Raw genomic sequence first — 22,060 nt, 5'->3', positions numbered from 1 at the left:
CGGTTCTCAACCTGTGGGTCGCGACCCCTTTGGGGGTCGAACGATCTTTTCACAAGGGTTGCCTAAATACATCCTGCATAACAGATATTTACATTACAATTCATAACAGTAGCAAAATTACAGTTATAAAGTAGCAACAAAAATAATTTTATGATTGGGGGTCACCGCAACATGAGGAACTGTATTAAAGGGTCACAGCATTAGGAAGGTTGAGAACCACTGCTTTAGAGATACATATTTTAGTATTAATTGATTTAAATGAAAAATAATTTTAACATAAAAAACCTAGGTTAGTGTTACCATATTATTGGAGTTTTCATGGAGGAGGGAAAAGGGGAACCCACACTGATGTAACAGATGAGAAGTGTCATAGGTTGGGTGCTTCAGAGAACAGAACACTGGGTTTCATCTAGGATATCGTTGGTTGTTTGGTAGCATGGGGATGCAAAAACAGGAAGTGAAGAAGGAAGAAGTGCCTCTTTAACATCCCAGCTAAGAGCTAGTTTTGTCTTTTCACTTCAAAGAGATCTAATAAGATATGCTCTCTATGGAAACAAGGCCCTAGATTAAGTCCCACTCTAACCCACCCACACCATCATCCACCTGTGAGAGCAGAGCTGGTGGAATAGAACTACATCCAGGAGAGACACTTATCCAATCCTGGGCCTGAGTTATGCTGAGGAAGGCAGGGACTGGCCCACAGGACTGGCCCCGGTTAGCTGTGCTCAGCAAATGTCACCTCTTCCTAGAGGTAGTTTTGTTTGTACAACCACACATTTTTGCAGCTTAGGGAGGATGGTGGTAATTTACACTTTATCACAGATACAGGCCATTAAATCAGGGTTTGCTGCTGGTAGAGATAAAAAGTCAGTCTAGAAAGTCCTTTAGAGTCTCCAAAAGCACCCGGATGGTCCAATTTAAAATATGTTAGCCTGCTAGTAATACAGGGAACACGTATTGGTGGAACTACATTCTATGCCTGTTTAAAATCCCAGTTCGGCTTTGTAGAAAACCTGGGAGTCAGTAATTAACTTCCCACAATTCCCACACAGAGTTCTTCGAAACAGGCAGATTTTAGCGTCATCGATTTCGTATTACAGATGCATGGTTATGTGTCTGAGAGTCACCTCACTGCTGGAGAGTGGTGTCAGAGGGACCTAGATGCGGATCTCAGTTCTGCCACTTAATTGTGTGGCCTTGAGCAAGTTATTTCACATCCGTGAGCTTTCATTATCTCATCAGGTAAATGAAGATAATTATTAGCTAGAGGATTGTTTTGGGGATTAAAGTCAATAAAAGTAAAACATCTAGGACAGTAGCTGGCAGTTAGAGGAGGCTCAATAAATGACAGAAGCCATTATAGCAATTATGATTAATTTTTTGACCTGTGACTGGGGTTTGGGAGATGGGCCACAGTAACACTTCCTCTGATGGGTGTATCCCCCCTCAGAAGTAAACACTTACTTGAAAGACAACCTCCAAAGTCACTTTTGACTATTTTAGTGCTAGGATTTGCATCTAGTGCTTTAGGACATTAGCAACCATCAAGGTCAATGCCCTTGTGCTATACGGAGTTGCAGCCCAAGGTCCAGAGAAGTAAAGTAATTTTCCAAGATGACACATGAAACGAGTGGCCACCCTGTGCTCTGGCCCTACTTAAAGCCTGTGACGGCCCCTCTGGCTGGCCCTTCACACCTCACCCGAACCCGCTACTCCACTCCTGTTTCCTATCTACTGCCCTTTCGTGCTTCTACAGTTTCCTTCCCTGAGAGCCATTTGTTCTCCTTTGTTTCCCTGACACTCACCCACCTCCTTTTTCTGTTTGTGCTAATCTTTCAAGGTGCAGCCCAGATCACTCATCCAGTTTCTCTGCCCCAGTCCCTTTTGGCAGATTAACTCAGAGCAGTATGGCTCGCCTCCACTGTACGATGCATTGTGCAGTGTGCTGTAGGTGTTTGTGTCTCTGTGTTTGTCAGCAGACAAGCAGAGAGAGCAGCGATAAGGCTTCATTTATGTCTTACCATGCTGGGCTCTAGATCACAATGCATAAACTGCAGCCTACGGGACTGACCAGCAAGTGCTCAGTATTCCTATGGCAAATTGTTGTTAATCCTCACCTAAGGATCTTTTCCCATTGATTTTTAGAGAGAGTGGAAGGAAGGGGGAAAGGCAGAGAGAGAAACATCAATAAGAGAAACACTGATTAGTTGCCTCTGGGCTGGGATCCAGCCTTGCCAGTAATCAAACCCAGGACCCTCCAGTCTGCAGGCGGATGCTCTATCCACTGAGCCAAACCGGCTAGAGCGAATCCAGGCCTTTTGATTCCCACGTTTGTCTTCTATTTTTAGTGCCAGCCATCGATCCCCTCATACCTTCCTAAAGTGTCCTTGAGCAACCGCAGGACCTACTGTTTTTTGGTCTCCACTTTCTTTCAGGAGAACTTTGCTAGCGGGGATAACAAAGATTTTGTCACTACAGCAATTCACCTCTAAATAATGCCACAAAGTGGCTGCTTGATTTTACAATCAAGGTTTATTTTGTCCTTCTTTAACTTGGGACACTTTTGGACATTCGTCCTGGAAGCTGTTTGTCTTGATCTGCAGTGTGCACTACTTTTTAAAGTCAAAACCTCTGCAAAAAGAAAGATTTCCACCTTTTGCCAATGCTTTCTTTTACAAGTTACTTTTTTCCCCAGCAGGTGGCGGTATAACACAAACAATAGCCTGAGCAAACTGTAATTTTGACTTTTTTTGACTAGTATCACAGCAACAAGAGTCTCATTCTAGGTTAGATTTCTACAATAATTCTAAAATAAAAAAAGATATGGCCTTTCTAAAGATTTGATCTATCACTCATCTTTTCACTGCCAATCATTCTCATATATTTCCTCAGGCAGGAAAATTTAGCCCTGGTTATATAAGCATTCTTCTATACCTGACACTTGAAAATATAAACCAAAAGAGGATCTTTAGGGAAAATTCTCTTTAACTCTTTTAGTATATGCATTAGTCTTAATGATTTTTTTTGTTTCTATGTTAGATTCACTATACTATGTTAGTTAAGAGAAAATTATTTGGCCTGTGGATATGACTTCAGTTGAGAAAATGGTCTTTCTATGGAATTTATTTGAACGTGTAAGTTCTAGGTAACTTATGTGTAACATAGATAAATATGTATATTTATTGGATCACGTGTCTTTCAAAGAATTATTTCAGTTGCTCAGAATTTTAGTTTATTTTATAAACTTAGGACAGTGTGCAGAATTAGATTTTTTTTAAATTTAGTTTTTAAGATTTTGTTTAGTTATCCATAACTTCTAGGGAATTTCTTAAATACAATGGAACTATTCATCAGACTAAGAAGAATTATATGTTAGAGGAGCCACAAAATAGTTCTCAGAGTGTGCCTAGTTAAAATTTTAGATACCAAGAAGCAAAGATTAGAAGCACATCAGTAATTGGGAAATCTATTACTTAAAGGGCATATCTATTATTTACTATTCTCAGTAAAGGCAACGAATAGAAAATTGCTCAATTGTGATTAATAAAAGTCATTATTTATGGTGTTCCAATTCACCTGTGTATAAAAATGCATTTAAATGTCTTTAGTGTATTTTCTCACTCTGAAGGCAAGAAAAATCATCCTATTGTGGATCTAGTGCCTGTAGTTCCACTTTCTATCTAATAAATATTTTAAATTCTATTGCCGCTGTGGGTCAGAAATTAGGCAACAGACACCAGAGCCTGATTAGTAATGAAGGGCCAAGGGATGGGTGCAAAGATAGATCTAGCACAGAGTATCCCTGCGCATACTATTTGTTCATGTCTTCATGCAAGGAGAACGTAGTGCCCGAGTCCGCAGTCAGCGTGTGAAGTGGTAAGGACACAGCCAGCCAGCCAGCCAGGCAGACGTGCTCTCTGCTGACATTCTTATGGACCAACCCCTGTTTCTTTCTCTTTTCTATATGTTTTCTGCTTGTAATACTACATTTATCTTATTTTATTACTAGAGACCTCGTGCCTTAAATTCGTGCAAGAGTAGGCCTTCCTTCCCCAGGCTGCCGGCACCGGCTTCCCTCTGCCACCTGGGACCTGGGCTTCCCTCACAGCCCTAGCTTCTTCCGGATGTCTGGTCTAATTAGCATATTATGCTTTTATTATTATAGATTTTGTTGTTGTGTTTTTTTTTGTTGATCCTCACCCAAGGATATTTTTTCCATTGATTTTTAGAGTAAGTAGGAGAGAGGGAGGGAGGAAGGGAGGGAGGGAGGGAGAGAGAGAGAGAGAGAGAGAGAAAGAGAGAGGTGCGAGATACATGGACACATGGATTTGTTGCCTCCCACATGCATCTGACTGGGGCTGGTGATTGAATCTGTAACTCAGGTATGCGCCCTTGACCAGGAATCAAACCTGAGACCCTTTGGTTTGTGGGCCAGTGCTCTAACCACTGAGAAAAACTGGCCAGGACTGTAATACCACCTTTAATTGGGTGGCGATTGTCTTGCATTCATCTCTTATTTTGTAACTTTTCTCTCCTCGGTTCCATCTCATACACACACAGAGGGAAGATAATGTGAGGATACACAGGAGACCCCGTGTGACATTGGAGGATTAGAATGACTCATCTACAAGCCAAGGAACACAGGAGACTACCCGAAGCCCAGAGACTTTGACCAACATAAGGCAGCTTATGAGAATGAATGGGTGGTATGGTGTGGTTAGTTAGACTTGGGGCATGAGATTAGATCCCAGATCATCCTGCATATGTATGGAGGGAGCCAAATGTTCTTGAATGTTTGAGGGGAGGGCAAGTGGTAGGTAGATGAGAGTTAAAATCTAGAGGGCCAGACAGGGATAACCGGGATGTAGGGTAAAAGGACCAATCTCTGAGAATAGGGGCTGGACAGATCAAAGCCAGGGATCACTTAGACCATGCAACTGGGTCTCTACAGGGATTGGGGTTAGCACTCTTATGAAAAAGGCACCAGAGAGCTTCCTGCCCCTTTTGCCAGGTGAGCACACACCAAGAAGACAGCTGTCTCTGAACCAAGAAGCTGGCTCCCACCAGACACCAAATCTGCCAACACCTTCACTTTGGACTTCCCATTCTCCTTTCTGTTGTTTATAAACCTCAAGTGAGAACTAAATTTTGATTGCTTATAAATCTCAGTATATTTTGCTATAGCAGCCTGAACAGATGGAGACACTCACCTACTCCCACATGTGATCTGGAATGAAGGCCACCCATCTCAGAAGACATCAGCGTAGACTCACAGCAAGGCTTAATCTCTTTCTCGCTTCTATTATTCACATGCATCCACTTTCTTTGAAAAATAACTTAGAGAGATTTACAAGCAAAACTTACACAGTCATGCATCACTGAATGACAGGGAGATGTTTTGAGAATTGAGTCGTTAGGCGATTTTGTCGTGGAGTGCACTTACACAAACCAGATGGTGTAGCCACTGCCCACCTGCACTGTGTGGGATAGCCTATTGCTCCCAGGCTGCAGGTCTCTACAGCATGTGGCGGTACCGAATACTGTCAGGAATTGCAGCACAATGGTAAGTATTTGTGTATCTAAATATATCTAAACAGACACCAATTGGAGCCCAATGGGAGTTGTATAGAAACAGTACAGTAAAAATATACATATATATATCAGTAGCATAGTTGCTTATTGTCAAGGGTTATGTACTGTACATAATCATATGTGCTACATTTTTATACAACTGGCAATAGTTTGTTTATACTAGCATCACCACAAACATGTGAGTAATACATTGTCCTACATTTGTACAGTTACAACATCATTAAGTGGTAAGAACTTTTCAACCCTATTATAATTTTTTAAAAAGATCTTTTTATTGATTTTAGAGAAAGTATAAGGGATATATATATATATATATATATATATATATATATATATATTTATAATTATATATAAACATCGACGAGAGAGAAACATCAACATTGGTCGATTAAGCCAGCAATCCGGCATGTGCCCTGACCAGAAAACAAACCAGCCACATTCAGGTGCAAGGTTTGACGCTCAATCACTGAGCCACACTGAAACTATGGTATATGTGGTCCATCATTGACCAAAATATCGTTATGTGCTATATGATTGCATATATATAACTATATATATAATCATCATCATCATTAAAATTATAATTATCCTATATAATAAGAGCCTAATATGCTAAATGTCTGGTCATCCGTTCAACCAATCAAAGTGTAATATGCTAATGATATGCTAAGGCCGTTCAACCGCTGACTATGACGTGTACTGACCACCAGGGGGCAGGCAGTCAATCAATCGACCAGTCACTATGATGTGCACTGACCACCAGGGGGCACACACTCCTACTGGTAGGTTAGCTTGCTGCTGGGGTCCGGCTGATCGGGACTGAGTGAAATGGGCTGGACACACCCTGAAGCCCTCCTGCACCCCCTCCCCAGCCCGATTGTGCACCGGTGGGGTCCCTTGGCCTAGCCTGTGCCCTCTTGCAATCTGGGACCCCTTAGGGGATGTTGGAGAGCCAGTTTCAGCCCATCCTGCAGGCCAGGCTGAGGGACCCCACTGGTGCATGAATTTGTGCACCAGGCCTCTAGTCATAACATCAAATACTAACATAATAATAATGATAATATAATTATATATCTCTCTCTGTGGCAGAGAAATTCAGAACTAGAGACTTTCAACTGCCCACTGTCCAGCTCTTTGGGTCACATTATAAACCTTTCTGTCCTGATTCTTTGTTCAGATCCAGCCTCACATCAGTACCATCAGACCACTGCCCACTGATTCCTGGATAAAAACTCCAGTTTTTATCATTTCTTCTAATATAAACTTTTAAGACGTCATCAGAATGCCACATTTAAAATTTAGTTTTCTAACTGGGACTTTCAGATCTGTACATGTTCTCCAGGTTTGTGATGCTTATCTACCTGCAGTTATAAGACCATAATCACCCCTTCCCTGACCCATCACAGCCCTACCCTCAACCGGGCCTTTTGGCTAGCTCCCTCACAGTCCACAACTCCCACTGGGCTCCAATTGGTGTCTGGAAAACAGATATCCCTAGATTCTTATAGCATCATGGTGTTCATTAGAAATGGACAGAACTGAAAGATCAATATCATTATCTAGTTAAGAACTAGCCTCTTTGTTAAAGATATTGTATTCTCCTGAATTGTGGTCTTAAAAATGGTTCTGATTGTCATTCATAATATGGATGATTCCAGGCAGCCTTTTGTTACCAAATAGTGTTTTCTAAAACATTCCTTTATCATCTTTCTTCCTTCTACCTGAAGAATAAAGGTCTTCTGAAGTTTTGTCTCAACCATATTTTTTTTCTTTATTATATAACACTCCTCTTAAAAAATGTCCACTGTATTCAAACTTGTCTGTGGGTGAGACCCTGCAAATACTGTGATTTGCAAATACTGTGCCATAATAGTTTTCTCAGCTAGTATCCTTTGCTAAAAACCTGTTACCTCTTCTTCAAATACACATAGCCTTGTTGGACCATTTCCACTCCTGAACTTAATATTTATTTCACCCATTCAAAAAATATTTATTGAGTGCCTGTTATGTGTTGGTACTAGGTGCCAGTGATGCACCACTGAATACAGTGAATCAAACAGTCCTCCCTGACCTCATGGAGTTTCCATTCTAGTATCAATGTTAGCAATGATTAGAGGGAAATAAGAAGGAGCTGTTGACTTGAGAAGGGAAGCAAAGGGGATAGCAGAGCTGGAGCAATGGAGCCTCAGATGAGAAAGCACTGCCGAGTACAGCCAGACCTTGGGTCCATATTCCTCTCTGGGAAGGAAGGCGAAAGTTGGGCGAATGGCAGAGGGTTCTGCTTGTTTCTACTGTGCTCCAGTACGATGTTATTATGGGCAGAGTAAATGTTGCTGAACCATGGGCACTAGGAAGGGGAGCTGTGACGATAGTTCCATGGTATCATGGAAGCTTCCTCTTTAGGTAAATGATAGCAGAGCTTTGATGAAAGAAGGCCAAGGAGCCAGAAACAAGAAATCTGGGCACACTGTGCTAATATTATAGAGCGCTGAACTGAAAAATCAGTCCAGACATGGTGGGCATATTGGTAGACTCATGTCACATCTTGGGGGGGGGGGGAGACACAGCAGTTACCACAACTGTGATAGAAAGATGGACTCAGAAAACCTGTGCAGGAAGCACAGCAAATGGTAAATGGTTGAAACAACAGGTATATGGACAACAAAAAGTCATTACTCCAAGTTTGTGCATGCCTCAATTCTTTAATACATGGGAAACCACTGCTGAATCTGAAGTGATGCAGGCTTATCAGTGACTATTGAATGGCACTGGAGGTCCAGAGGTGACCACTGATGTTGCCCAGAGGAGCTTGGGGTGAAGAATTGAGTCTCTACCTGGCTATGGAGAAGCTAACTAACCTGGTAGCAGTGAAGCCCAACCAGGAATGGGTCAGAAGTCCAAGGTTGAAGAGGAGATGTTACCCAAGAAACAAGGAGGGGGGCAGTTAGAACAGAAGTCATGGTAAGGGTGCCCCAGGGTTTTACTTGGGCCACAGTCCCGAATGATGGGCAGATAGGAATAACATTCTATCTTCGGATGGAGCGCTAGGTCTTACCTCCTTTTGAAATAGCATAACCCACCAAGTCTCCTGTGACGGAGTGACCCTTAAAGGTATAGGAGCAGAAACAAGAAGTTCAACAGTCCAAACACATGGCCAGAAATCAGAAAGAGGGCACCTACTGGCTGGGTGGCTCAGTTGTTCGGAGTGTCATCCTGTGCACCACAAGGTCGTCAGTTTAATTCCTGTTCAGGGCACAAACCGAAGTTTCAGGTTCGATCCCCAGTGGGGGTGCATGCGGGAGGCAACTGATCAATGTTTCTCACATCGATGTTTCTCCCTTTCTAAAAGTCAAGGAAAACATATTCCCTTGGGTGAGGATTAAAAGAAGAGGGCACTTAAAAACCAGAGTCACTTCAAGAACTCAGAGATCTCAAGGGAACAAGGCAAAGGAAAGAAGAGCAGGGCAGCACCCACAAAATAATGGTAGCGACTGTTAATTTAGGAATTAATTTTGTTGATATTATTCTGGGTGCTAAAAATGGGAGAAAGTAATAGGGTCCATCTTGCTGAGGTGAAGATCAAGCCCCCAGGGTGAGGGAGGAAAGAAATAGTCATTTCTGGGGAGCATATTGTGACAAGGGAAAAGCATTCTCACACCCCTTGGAGAGAACTGTTGATTAGATGGTAATTCCTCCAGAGAGCCACAGAGTGTGCCAGCCAGCAATGGGGAGGGAGTTTTCAAAGGGGAGAGATGGATGACTAACAAGTTTGCTTTGGGACATCTCTGCTTATGTTAGGTGTTTCCCTCAAAAAGAAATCTTCAGTGGAGTTTCACTTTGGGCTTTTGGGGGAGGTTGGTTTTATTCAACGTTTTGATTAGTTTTAAGACCCTCAAGCCATTTCTGTTATTCTCATCCTTGGTAGATTAGAACACCATTTAGAAATTTGACAGTATTTTTCCCTAAATATTTTGTCCTTTTGTGGTTGTCAAATATTGAATTAGATCTTGTTATAAGCAGACTAGAAGCTGGCATTGTTGACATTTCCTTCATCAGGAAGAAACTGAAAGCTGACATTGCAACCTATCAGCTCCAGTTTGCTCTCGCAATAAGGACACAGTATGGAGAATGAGGCAATCTGCTTCCTTTCTTGCTCTCATTACAGACTCACTAATGAAACATCAATTGATAAAACTACTTCACTTAATGGGTGCCTACATTTCTCTTCCAAAGGAGAGGAGGGGAAAAGAAAAGTATTGATTAACTCTAGGATTTAAAGTCTGAATGAATGAAAGAAGGCATTGATTTGAATTTAATGAGATTATTGATTAAACATAACATTTGAAATCTGAATGAGTGAATGAAAATGTTGATTGGAGTCCTGATTTTGCCTCTTATAACATAATTTCTTTGCTTCTCACTTTCTTTATTTGCAAAATTAAAAAATAACAACAACAACCCAATAATAGTCCTAGCCAGTTTGGCTCAGTGGAAAGAGCATTGGCCTGTGGACTGAGGGTCCCAGGTTTGATTCCAGTCAAGGGCACATGCCTGGGTTGCGGGCTCAATCCCCAGTATGGGGCATGCGGGAGGCAGCCAATCAATGATTCTCTCTCATCGTTGATGTTTCTTTCTTTCTCTCCTTCTCCCTTCCTCTCTGAAATCAGTAAAAATGTATAAAGTAAGTAAGTAAGTAAATAAATAAATAAATAACAATAGCTATTTTAGCTTGTGCAAGAACATTCTATCTATATAAGGTGATGCTGGAATGACTTTGATTTACCCAGTGTCCTGTACAGGGAACATATTTTGAGACAAGGCTTTTAGCAAGAATTGGTGAAGGCCACTGATACTTCTGGCTTTGCGATACTCATTTCCCAGTATGTGTTGCTGCTTTGAGAAAAAAGCTATTGTATTCTCTAATTTTTTTTTTCTATTTGAACATGGTTATTCCTTAAGCTTAGAGAATGTATCTTCTCTGAGTAAAAAGAGAGGTGACAATTCCCATGGAACAGTGGGAATCCTTAGGCCTGGGTTTTTCTTCAGATTTCCTATATAAACTTTGAAAATTGCCTAACCTTTTTGAGCCTAAGTTACCTCATTTGTAAAAATGCAGACAGTATTATTTATTTCATAGACTTGAGACAAAGATTAAATGAGTCAGCAATATAAGCACATTTCCTAGCCCCATGCCTGACTCATAGGAGTAGAAATATAAGAACTCTTAATCACCCCCGCCCCGCCCCCCCATGGTGTAGAAGAAAGAATGCAGCACCAGAAGGTGAGAGAGTAACCCCAGATTCTAGTAGGAACTGTTAAATATATTAATTAGGACACTGGATAAGTTACTTAGGCTCTGTAGTATAAATTTGAATTGTCTCTATAGTTTATAGCTTGATAAACTTATGATTATTTGCACATTTTTTTTCTGATTCAATTCCATTCTAACCTTAAATTTAGCATATTGTATTTGTTATCCAAGAGACACTGACTTTCTCATGGTATTGGCCATACTGCTGCAAAGAAAAGAGAGTCAGAAAGTTCCCAGGAATCTCTCTGCTCTCTGTCCCTTGAAAGAACAAAGGGAGATACTGTCAGTAAATCTTTTGAAGGCATCCCACTTCCATGAAACAGTGACACACTCCTCTATAACAGAGGTTGAATGTTATCCATACTGGCGTGAGCTATGCTTCATACTCCTGGATTGCAGAATCAGGCCACAGGGATTCTATATTTGGTCCTTAGACCTCAGGGGACCTTGGGTTTTTGAAGTGTGAACCTTCAGGTGCCTCACAACAGGTCATGGACATTGTTACCTATGTCCTAGGATATTTCTGGACTAGGTAACTGGCCACAATGAGAAGTTATTGAATTCAAACGGATGTGTCTGTAGACACTGGGATTTCTGGACATGTGTGGCCTGTGAAGTCCACCTCCCAAGCATAGATGTCCTTATTTTTAAAATTTTGGAAATTTGTGTTACACAGAAGTGGAAAATAGAGAATGCCAGTCCTCACTAATGATTGTGTGTATGAATTCTATCCACAATGATCAAAACTCTAAGTCTGAGAAGTCTTTGAGGAATTGTGGATATTTGTCCGAGGAAGCTTGACAGAGTAAAAGTAATTTTTCTACATTTCAAAGACAGGACAGGGTTGGGTTCTAAAAAATACAGTGAAACTGCAAAGTTAAGTGGACAGCTGAACTGATTGTGAGTACTTAGCAAAGGAACCATGATCTCTAGTGCAATTCCCTAGAAATTAGCTGTATTTTTATGGTTGACAGACTCATGTATTAAGGCCTGAGTATCAGATATATTGGATGGACTATTTCACACTGTCTTTGTGAACAAGTTGGGGAAACATGGATGAGACTACAGTAGTCAAGTGAATTTACATGTATTGAACAGTTACATCAATGAGCATGCTCTTTCATAGGGTTCTGGGGATAGAACTGGAAAAAGTTCCTCTTTTCCCCCTTTTGGGAGGAATAGGCTGTTTTTAAATTTTAACAGCTCTATCATCAAACAGGAATTAGACAGTCTGCAATCAAGGAGGCAACAATTTTCTGCCATTTAGTCTAATAGAATGGATTGTCTTTTGAGGGAGCAAAAATATTATGTCCCTGAAGAGTTCAAGCAAATGTTGGTCATCTGTCTTAGACATTGTTTAGTGGTTGCTTGTGCTAAAGGGAAGTTGGACAAAGTCATTTCTTCTGGTCCTTTCTAAACTTTTGATGCTGAGATAATGTTGAAGTTAGTGGTTGAATGCAAATGAACATCTTTCCCTTTGTCACCACAACTAAAGGAGCATAATGTGTTTTGCCACATGGAAAGGGCTTACGTTCCTAAGTGCCCTGCACGAGAGATAAACCAGGAAAAAGGAAACCTTCTAAAAACCACGAATAACCATAACAAGCATTTCCTAAAAGCATTACATCATGAGATAGGCCACCAAAAAAAGGAGAATATATTTTTTAAAGACAAGAACATTTATCAAATGTATCCAATCCAATCAGAATTGTGTCTGCCATATAATAGCTTGAACTATGAATACTGCATTTTCTCTCATATTCTAGGAGCAGTTTGTCTGAAAACTAGAGCTCTTTGCAAATATAAGTAATTTTTCCATCGTGTCCAAGGTTATCTGTGAAGTTTCCTTTTTCTTCCTCGTTAGAATAATGAAGGCCTTGATTCCTAGTTAGGAAGTTAGTAGATTTTAAACTCTGTTAATGAACTATATTGCAAAATACAGTTTATATCACGACCCAGGAGCATATATACATTATAAATGAAATCAAATATTTGAGAAGTAATACTTATACACACATATGAGTATAATATTCTGAAACTTTCAATAATTAAATACTGCTCATGCCCCACTATTTTCACAAGCATTGCTGGTTGAAAAACACTACTGTGGTCAATAGAGATAGTCACTGAAAAACTCAAATAATGGCAGAATAAATGAGACAATTCAAGTCTTGTCACTTAGGACATTTGACCAACTTGCTACAGGAAGGTAATGCTTGCACATATATTGTTGAAAAGTCCTGGGGTTTGCAACCCTTTTATATATTACTCTTGAGTTCCTTTCTTCCTATCTTTCCGCCTCCTCTCCCCCTCCTCCCACCTACACCCATGAAGCAGCCTCTTGAAACATTAAATACTGTGAGAGTGATACACAGATAGACTGCATTCCTTCTGTGGATCTTAAAGCTTTATATCCAGGAAGCAAGTTTTAGCCTAAAGCATGTCTGTTGATGAGCACACTCAGGTGACTGCTGATAATGGAATTGCTGAGACGCTGCTCCTGGCCTTTTGGGTAACCATTCTTTTATAATCGGGAAGGCAAATGCAGTTTTTAACATCAAAGTGGACACCTCCTGGAAGCTAAATTTATTATAAAAGGAGAAAGTGTCCACATTCATAGGCATCAAATGGATTTAAAGCAGAAAGGCAGTAGGATTCAAAGAGGAATGCAATTTGGACAGGACGATGAGGACCTAAGTAGGTGACAGGAACAAGAGGTAATTTAATCTTGAAAGGGACCAAGTCTGCCAGCCTCTGGGGTTAAACAAGGTGCCTGATATTGTGATGGCTACTTGACAAACATTTCAAGTGTCAGTGCAGGGGCTGAGAAGACTTTTACAATTTCAGATCCCCTTGATAGTATTTGGAACCCATTTATTTCTGCAGAGAGCAGGAGCTCCACTCTGCTACTGCAGTCGAAGTAAAGTCTTTCTAAGTGGAAATAAAGTCCCCTTAGAAGGACATTCTAGCCCAGTCCTATTACAGTATTTGAAAAGCTATCATGGATGAATTCCAGCCCTTGAAACATGACAGCCTCGGAAAGTAACAACTGGACTGTGACTATGCTGTCAGCTGCCATCTAATAACAACTCCACAGTATTTAAGAATTTTTTTGTATCATCTCCCAACCCACAACCTGGCTTTAAATTCCCCCATCAGCCCGTCTGCCAGGAAGTCTGAAGGGTATCTCTCTGCCAGGCCCATTTCAAATGCTTAATAGGAACCCCTCCACTTAGGTCGCTGAAGAACGTCTCTAGCAGTTTTGAATATCCTTGAAATCTTGGCCAAAGCATTTGGAAGAGTGATAAAGGGTCTTCTTATTTCTTCTAAAAACCTCTCTAGCACTTTGAGAGTCTGAAGAGGCCTAAGTTCAGAAATTTTGAATACTTAATACTTAATGAGTATTCTTCATATTATTATTTTTTTTAAATGGTTTCTATCTCTTTTTATCCGGCAAATGTCTTCTGAAATCCCTTCTGCTTTCCCAACAGTTTGTCTTTCTAGAGACTGGAATTGGAGAAAACGTTTTCCCGATGTTTATTGTAATTTAAAGTGTTAGTGTTAGTGATGCCGGGAGCATCTCTACTGCAAACTTTCATAGCCCAGATTGTTAATGAAAAGACAATAGTGATTTTATTGCATCTGAAGCAGATTCTGACAGAGTGCTCAAAGCCTTGATCACTTTTTTCTTACGCTAAAGAAAAATATGTAATAGTTTTTAAATTATAAAGATTTTAATGAGAGCAAAAGGGTATAGTAATAAGGAATAGATAATCATATGCCTTGGGCAATCCCTGGACTAACTTTGGAAAAAGTTCATCATTTAGCATTTATGGTTCTAATAGTTTGTCTAACTAAGCTCTGTTTTTTTTTTTCTTTTTTCTTGACATGATAATTCTCATATCCACATTAAAAACACACAAGGATTTAGCTTTATAGAAATCATCAGATTATTATAAATTCTTATCTATATAGAATCTAAATTAGTGGCAGGGTTATCAAAGTTTATCTATCTGGATACATCATTTTGATTGATTATCCTGAGATAAGTTATGAGAACACCTATTCAGGAGCACTGCTTCCTCATAAAGGGGTAGTTCCCAACAGGGTGTAACGCAGGCTTGAATACTAGTTCGTATTTCATATAATTTATCTCCAAAAGAAGAGCAAAATAGTTAATTTAAATAATAAAGTGAAAAGAATAGAGAAACCTGAACATAAGAAAACATCTACGAGAGTATGTAAAAGGAGAATATGCATTCCCTCTCCATGCATTTTCTGTGAACCCTGCATTTCCTTGATTCTCACATCTGCACACCTCCTCGAACTCTTAGCCAAGGTTGGGAAGGAGTGATCCGTGCACTTAGCGCAGCATGCTGATTCTTCTACAGCATGTAGGTCTGACCTTTCTCCAGTGTTTTTCATATTGTTTCCATCTGTGTTATCCCATTTTTTTAGAGGTCATTTTTCTCACGGGTCCTCCATTGACACCCTGGAATGAATTACCTGCCCTCTCTCCCTGGGCCCCTCCCTCAGCTGCTACTCACTCAAAAGGGTCGCTGGGATCTGCCCTCTGGAGCTCTGGAGGGATGGGGATTCTTTTGTAGTACATTTCCCAGTCGAAGGCGCCTCGCATGGCATCCCCAGCTTGTGCCTCATACCCAAAGTGATTGTGGTCAATGACATCGATCATGGGGCACACGATGGTTTTGTGGTTTAGTGCAATTTGGTCTGAAAAATGAAAGCACAAAATAGGAAATGACATGCCTGCCTAGGTCATCTATCATGTTTTCAGCAAAGAGCAGCCTACAGATCCCTCCTAATGCATAATGCTGGCAGCCCGGTTCCCTGTTGTCCTTAGAGCACTTTGCGGAATCTCTGCATGAATGCTGGACCTAACGTGATGGGACAGTGATTAGGCACAATTAGTTGGCTGTATTTTCTTTTCAGAAAGTTATGTCCCAGAGAGACTTGCAGAAGTCCATTTAGCTTTACCTCTGTCGCATTTTTGCTCGGACCTGTCCCCAATCTGTCATTCCATAGAGCATCTAACGTGTGTGGAGTATAAACAGCACTGGTGTTCCTTCAAGCATACAGCTAGAGCCTGCTGAGAAAATACTGGCCTGCTATCCGGAGGTTGCAAAATGTAAATAATTAACATCATGGCTTTTTTAGTATCTAATCTCACGCAGTGGTTCTCAACCTTCTTAATGCCGCGACCCTTTAATACAGTTCCTCATGTTGTGGTGACCCCCCAATTTCATTGTTACAAATTGAACATAATTAAAGCATAGTGATTAATCACAAAAACATTATGTAATTATATATGTGTTTTCTGATGGTCTTAGGCGACCCCTGTGAAAGGGTCATTGGACCCCCAAAGGGTCGCGACCCACAGGTTGAGAACCGCTGTTATAAGGGCTGTTGCCCCTAAACGTTGATAGCAGAATTCTTTGCTCTCAGGCTTACAGAGATTTTGCCAAGTCCTATCTTGCTACTGTTTTTTGATATAGACTCTGTTTATTAAAGCTATCCATTTTTATTTTCTCTCATCATACCTCAAAATATATTAGATGGCCTGATACTACTGCTATGCTTCCCGCTACATTCTATTATATTCTTGAGCAACTACTTAGGGATTTGAGCTCATGCTATTTCTAATCCTCCTGGCAACACTGTAAGGTGGCTATTACTATCATTCCCAATTTACATATGAGGAAACTGAGCTCAGAGAAGTTAAATAACTTGTCAGAGGTCACTGGTCTCTTGAGAACAAGAACCGGGATGCAACTTCTGCCTAGTGGTCCAACACTAAAATCTGTGGTCTTTCCTGTTGGCCACCGTGATTCTCATGTAGCAGAAAGGTGCTATCGTTTTCATTTCTAGCGCCTTTCTTTTCCATGGAGATATTATTATTGTGAGATATTAATAGTTGATCCAGATAGTTGGCATTTGCATGCTTTTCTCTCCTAGAATAGCTACATGTGAAGTATTTCTTTCCAAAGAATGTGCATTTAGTCAAGATTTATTATACCAAGCTAATACTGTCTGATAGGCAGAACTTTAAAGTGTGACCATCTGTTCAATGATTATTCGGAATACCCAATGTGGCATGTGGAATAAAATATATTTAAATATGCTTTAAAAATCATATTGTTTAGATATAATGAGGGTTGGTTATTTCAGTAACATTTTTGTGATGACACCTATAAGCCAGGGTGTGGAAACCACAGAATCCATTGAAAGATCTCCCATCCAGATCTACATGCGTTTTCATTCATTCATTTGTTTGTTTATTCACTCAAGTTCAACAACTACTGACTGAATAGAAATTTTGTCCCAGTCACTCTTTTAGGATTTTGGAATATAGCAGTGAATAACAATCTCAAAAACCCATGTCTTCAGGAATGGAATAAAGAGATCAATACACATAATAAATAACTAACTTATATTGTATGTTAGAAGGTGATAAATGTGATGGAAAGAAAAAAAAAACAGGGTAAGGGGGATGTGGAATGTTGGTCTCAGTGAGCCTGGAGTTCTTATTTTTATTTTTATCTAATTAGAAGACAGAGAGATCCCCAGCACTAATATCAAGTTAATCTCCACTAAGGGCTCTATATGCACCCATTTTCACCAGGGCAAGCCTCATAATGGATTTTAATCTTTATCTAAGTGGTGTTTCCCCATAGATGTCTTTGACAGAGGAGACTGTCATTGCTGTGTCCAACATATTTCTCCTATCGCTCCTGCAGGTATTTCTATATGAAGGTTTCAGTGGCTTTCTTCAATCAAATTCAGAACCTGGCTGATTTACAAGTTCCTTGACCAACAAGGAGTCCCAAGGTGACCCAAAGAGAATGACTCTGTTAAATTAACTGTCAACTCTCCCTTCAAATTTCCTTTCAGCTCTCATCCAGCCATACTCACTTAGAGTGAAAGCAGCATGACTAATTTTTCATCTAAGACTTATGCCTACATTTCAATTTCCAGGGATCAAACAAAACAGACTCTTAATGGGAAATTGAAATTCAGGTATAATCCCAAGGTGAAAAATGAGCCAAGAATCTGTGTGACTCCGCCTGTTTTTTCATTTTGGATGATGTGTCAAGACACTGATAAAGGAAAATAAAAAAAGATAGTGATCCTGAGCTTGAATCATTTCTTATCCATCAGGCCCACAGGAAATGAAATGCTTTAATGAGAAAAAGTGGGTTTCTCTTTTTTTCCTCTCTCTTTTTTCCATCTATTTTCTTTCTTGTTAGATTCATATGAACATTCAGAGGCTTGATAATTGGCATTTAGGGAGTGCTGTGGTTCATAAATAAATTAGGCCTTTTGCTGACTTCCCTGGGTATTCCACACCATATAGATCAAATTCCGTTTGAGGGAATCTCACTGTTGCTGATGAAACTCTAAATTGCTATGTCCTTGGACAAAGTATTTTTAATTAAAAGCTCAGAGGAGTCTGTGGCTGCAGGAGCACTGAAACATCCTGTTGATTAGGATGGCTGGGCAGTCATCTGTGCAGGAGTGTGTGGATTGGGCAATGTGGTTGGGTGTTTGTTAGTTGATGGACCTTTTCTGCTCTTAATCCTATATAGATCGATCGATCCCGCCCCCCCCCCCGCCCCCGCCTTGTCTTTTACTAATGGCTCTTGGCTGGTTCTAGCTGAAATCCTTCACAGGAGCCAATAGCAAATCATTCCCTCGGAGGCAGCTATTGTGAAGGCAGTTGTTACTGGCTTTAGCTCCAAAGCCAGAGATTATTCACAGTAAAAACTGAATTAGTGAAATCTTGAACAATAGGAAGGAGTACAATATGCGCCCAGCAGGAACTTTTAGAAACACACTTTTTTTTTCAAGCTTACAATTTGTCCCTTATCCACTACTAGATTTTATATCTGACTTCATGGTGACATTAAAAAAAATAGTCAAGCTCACACTGAGCCACACATTGGTTTTCTACCTTGAACTTGAATGGCTTCCAGTTTCTAACCTTTTGAGTGCAATGTCACAGAGAGTCTTTTCCCTTCTCGTAATCATATTAGGAGCAGTAAGATGTGTCATTTGGATCCCAACCCTGAGTGTTTGAGGGGGTTCTGCTTAAACATGGATTCTCTATTTAGGGATCTAGGTTAGTGCCAAAGTAAAAAGAACTGGCATTATAAACCCTAGACAATGCCAGGGAGCTTACAATTCAACTGTATTCAGGGACTGAGTAATTTTCTTTCCTCATCTCCTAATAATCCTGTAATAATTGTTAAACTGTGCATGTGTAGGCGAGGTATGTGTGTGAATTTTAATCGTACTGTTGTCATAGATAGCATTTTTGAATACTTTTTTCTTTTAGCATTTACCCAGTGAACACAACTACAATCAAAGAGCACGTCTAAGATAAGTGAAACCCTTTCAAACCATACGATAGATTACATTCTCCAAAATGGCAATTTTAATGCAGTTTTCTAGTTACCCATTTGTCCTCAGCAGGGGTTAAGGTAGAATTCAAGGCTCCCACTGTAAAAATTGCAGGAGGGGGGTCTTTAGCCTTTGTAGGTTGCAAACTAGGTGGAAGCAAACCCTGCACTCCTTCTGACAGATGCCAGGAGGCCCCATCAGCTGTGTACTCACTGAGGAGCGGGGGCAGCCAGTTCACGTTGACCTCGCAGTGGGAGTCCAGGAAGGTCAGGACTTCTCCTCTGGCCATGGACGCCCCCAGGAGGCGGGTCCGGATGAGCCCTTCCCTTTTCTTGGTGCGAACGATCCTCACTTTGGAAAACCGGGCCATGTACTCCTCTAACTTCTCCTTCAAGTGTTCTAGGGAGGAAGCGGAGAATGCACAGAGAGGACACAGAACGTCAGTTGCAGCCGCATTACAGGTGTCTGTGCATGGAGGGCATGTGAATGAGGAATCAAAGCTTGCGTCCATTTTTCTCCTCTCCTCATCCAGAGGGGGAATGCTAAGATTGTATGCTGAGAAGGTTTCATACTTTACACTTTGCAAAGTGCTTCATAAACTGCACACCCTGCCCTCGGTTTGGACACGGTAGCGGACAGGGACACACCACAGCTCTCCTATGCAGTTTCTGCTGGTCAGCGGCCCACCAGCTCACTCCTGGCCTGCACCTGCCCAGAAGGGCATGGCACCCCCAACCCCTCCTGCTTCGTAAAGTCAAATGAACATTTGCAGCTTATGGGCTCGTTGCCTAGTATTCTCTGTGTTGAAAATAATGCATGTAAAACAACAAAAAGGAAATATAGCTCTTGAATTAACAAGACCCTAACAGCTTTGTCCCCTCTCCCCTCAAGGTAAGCAAGACCGGCATCTGGCTTCTGATTGGAAGTGAAAAAGTGCTGACTTTCTGTGAATATTAGATATAGAGAGGCAAGAGCAGATGCTATCAACGACAGTGATTTTTTAACTTAGCTATTTAAGATTAGAAAACAAAAATTTGGAAAGGTTGGTTTTTGTTTTTTTTTTTTTGGCTGATTAAAAACAAAATTGTCTCTGATAACTTATTTATAGAATAAAACATTTCCCACTGGCTGTGATAAAATGCATCAATCTCTCAGTTCTTTTTGTGCCAAGTAAGTGCATTTGGTGGCTTTTTGTGGGATATGAACTCATATAGCTGACAACCTCTGCATTCACCTTTCCATTTCTAAGATATTAGGAGGGCTTCATTGGAGTTCCTGAAAAGTCTAGTCTAATGTTCCCTGAAACAGAATCTTAGTGTAGTATCTTCTTTAGTTTTCACTTGCAAACTTTCTCTGCATGTCTGCAATCAAAAGCATATTATTACTAAGTCTCCCTATGATTTGTAGCAACAGGGATTCATGTAGGGATGTATGATCCCTTCCCTACTACCCAGTTTAACAGATGTCAGAAGTACTCTGCATTGGAGTTTCTCTGTACCTAAGGGTTTATTTTTATTTTTATTGCTTCCTTTTAGTATTAATGTAGTAGTTTTTTTTAAAACCCATTTCCATTTTTTTTTTGACTGCCCTATAAACTATGTTTTACAAATGGGTCAAGTGAAAAAAAAAAATTTAGCTTTTTCATTTTTACTATAAAAGAACACTAGTGGAACCTTTTACAAGAGTGTTTTAGCCCAAAATATGTTTCTCTCTATTTCATCTTTCCTGTAATGAACAAAGATATGGAGATTAGATTACAAAAAGCAAAGGTGACAGGATTTGGAGTCAGAACAGACCTGGGTGGTTGGGAGACGGGGGTGGGGGGGGTGGGGGGGGAGGTCTGTGACAGTGAAATGTATGAGTAGTCATGCAGACTCTCTGAGCCTGAATTTCCTCACCTACAAAATATAGAGAATATTGGTGTTTTTCATTCCCTCTTAGAGTGTGGTGGAGCATCAAGCTTTGGTTAAATACCTGACAGTGCTCATTCAACAAACATTTCTTAAGTCACTAAGTGGAGACCCCAGTAAGTCACTTGCACTTAAGAAGAAAAGTAGCATTTCTAGCATTAGAAGTGCCTTTGAGAATATTGAGCCTGAGAAATGAAAAATAATGATTTTTCTATTTTTTTTGGTGAAATTTTGGTAACCATCAGCTTCTATTTATTTTTTTTTTTAAAAAAAGGTTTTGACCATCAACAAACAAACACATATAGCTTTATAGTAATATTGCCATATTTCAACCAACAGGTAGGCTCCACCTTCTCTCTCTCTGCTTTGAAACGTGTGCTGAGCAGAGGGCCTACTCCTGCTCCTTTGGTTCCTTCTCCCTGCTTTCCCCTCTGTGTAAGCTGCAAAGAAAGATTCCAAAGGGCTATGCAACCCAGCGCCACCTGTGAATAACACTGCACCTTGACTATCTTGTTAGGGAAATAAAACAGAGACTCACCATCCAGTTGGTCAATCAAAGCCAGTGACTGAGTGGTAAGTGTTCAAGAGCTCTATGTGTGCCAGTCTTGTATGCACTGAGTTCTGCCAGGACTTCCCACAGTCATAATTGTTTAAGAAACCTTTATAATCTCATTACTGTAATTTATTTAGGCACTGAAATCCTTCTGTATCACCAATGTACAGGGTTAGTGGTACAAGTGTCATTCTATAGCTTTATTTGTCTGTCAGTTGTTTGGATCACAGACTGTACTGTCTCCTGAAAACAGTGTCCCAACAGTCATTGGGGATT

The 22,060-nt window shown here is 40.5% G+C and overlaps 1 protein-coding gene across 1 annotated transcript in view; it reads right to left on the bottom strand.

Annotated features, from left to right (window-relative positions):
• The window catches only part of GALNTL6 (polypeptide N-acetylgalactosaminyltransferase like 6), a 955,099-nt gene that overhangs the window by 162,793 nt on the left and 770,246 nt on the right, over positions 1 to 22,060 (bottom strand). Inside the window, exons 6-7 of the mRNA XM_036315018.1 lie at positions 19,535 to 19,720; positions 15,451 to 15,634 (exon numbers count right to left, since the gene is read on the bottom strand). Coding sequence (XP_036170911.1) covers positions 15,451 to 15,634; positions 19,535 to 19,720 — 370 coding nt within the window. The remainder of the gene's footprint in view (positions 1 to 15,450; positions 15,635 to 19,534; positions 19,721 to 22,060) is intronic.

The sequence above is a fragment of the Myotis myotis genome, unplaced genomic scaffold (assembly GCF_014108235.1).
Source record: "Myotis myotis isolate mMyoMyo1 unplaced genomic scaffold, mMyoMyo1.p scaffold_m19_p_6, whole genome shotgun sequence".
NCBI lineage: Eukaryota > Metazoa > Chordata > Mammalia > Chiroptera > Vespertilionidae > Myotis > Myotis myotis.
The sequence above is the reverse complement of the archived record's forward strand: the minus strand, read 5'-3'. Positions and strand labels throughout refer to the sequence as shown.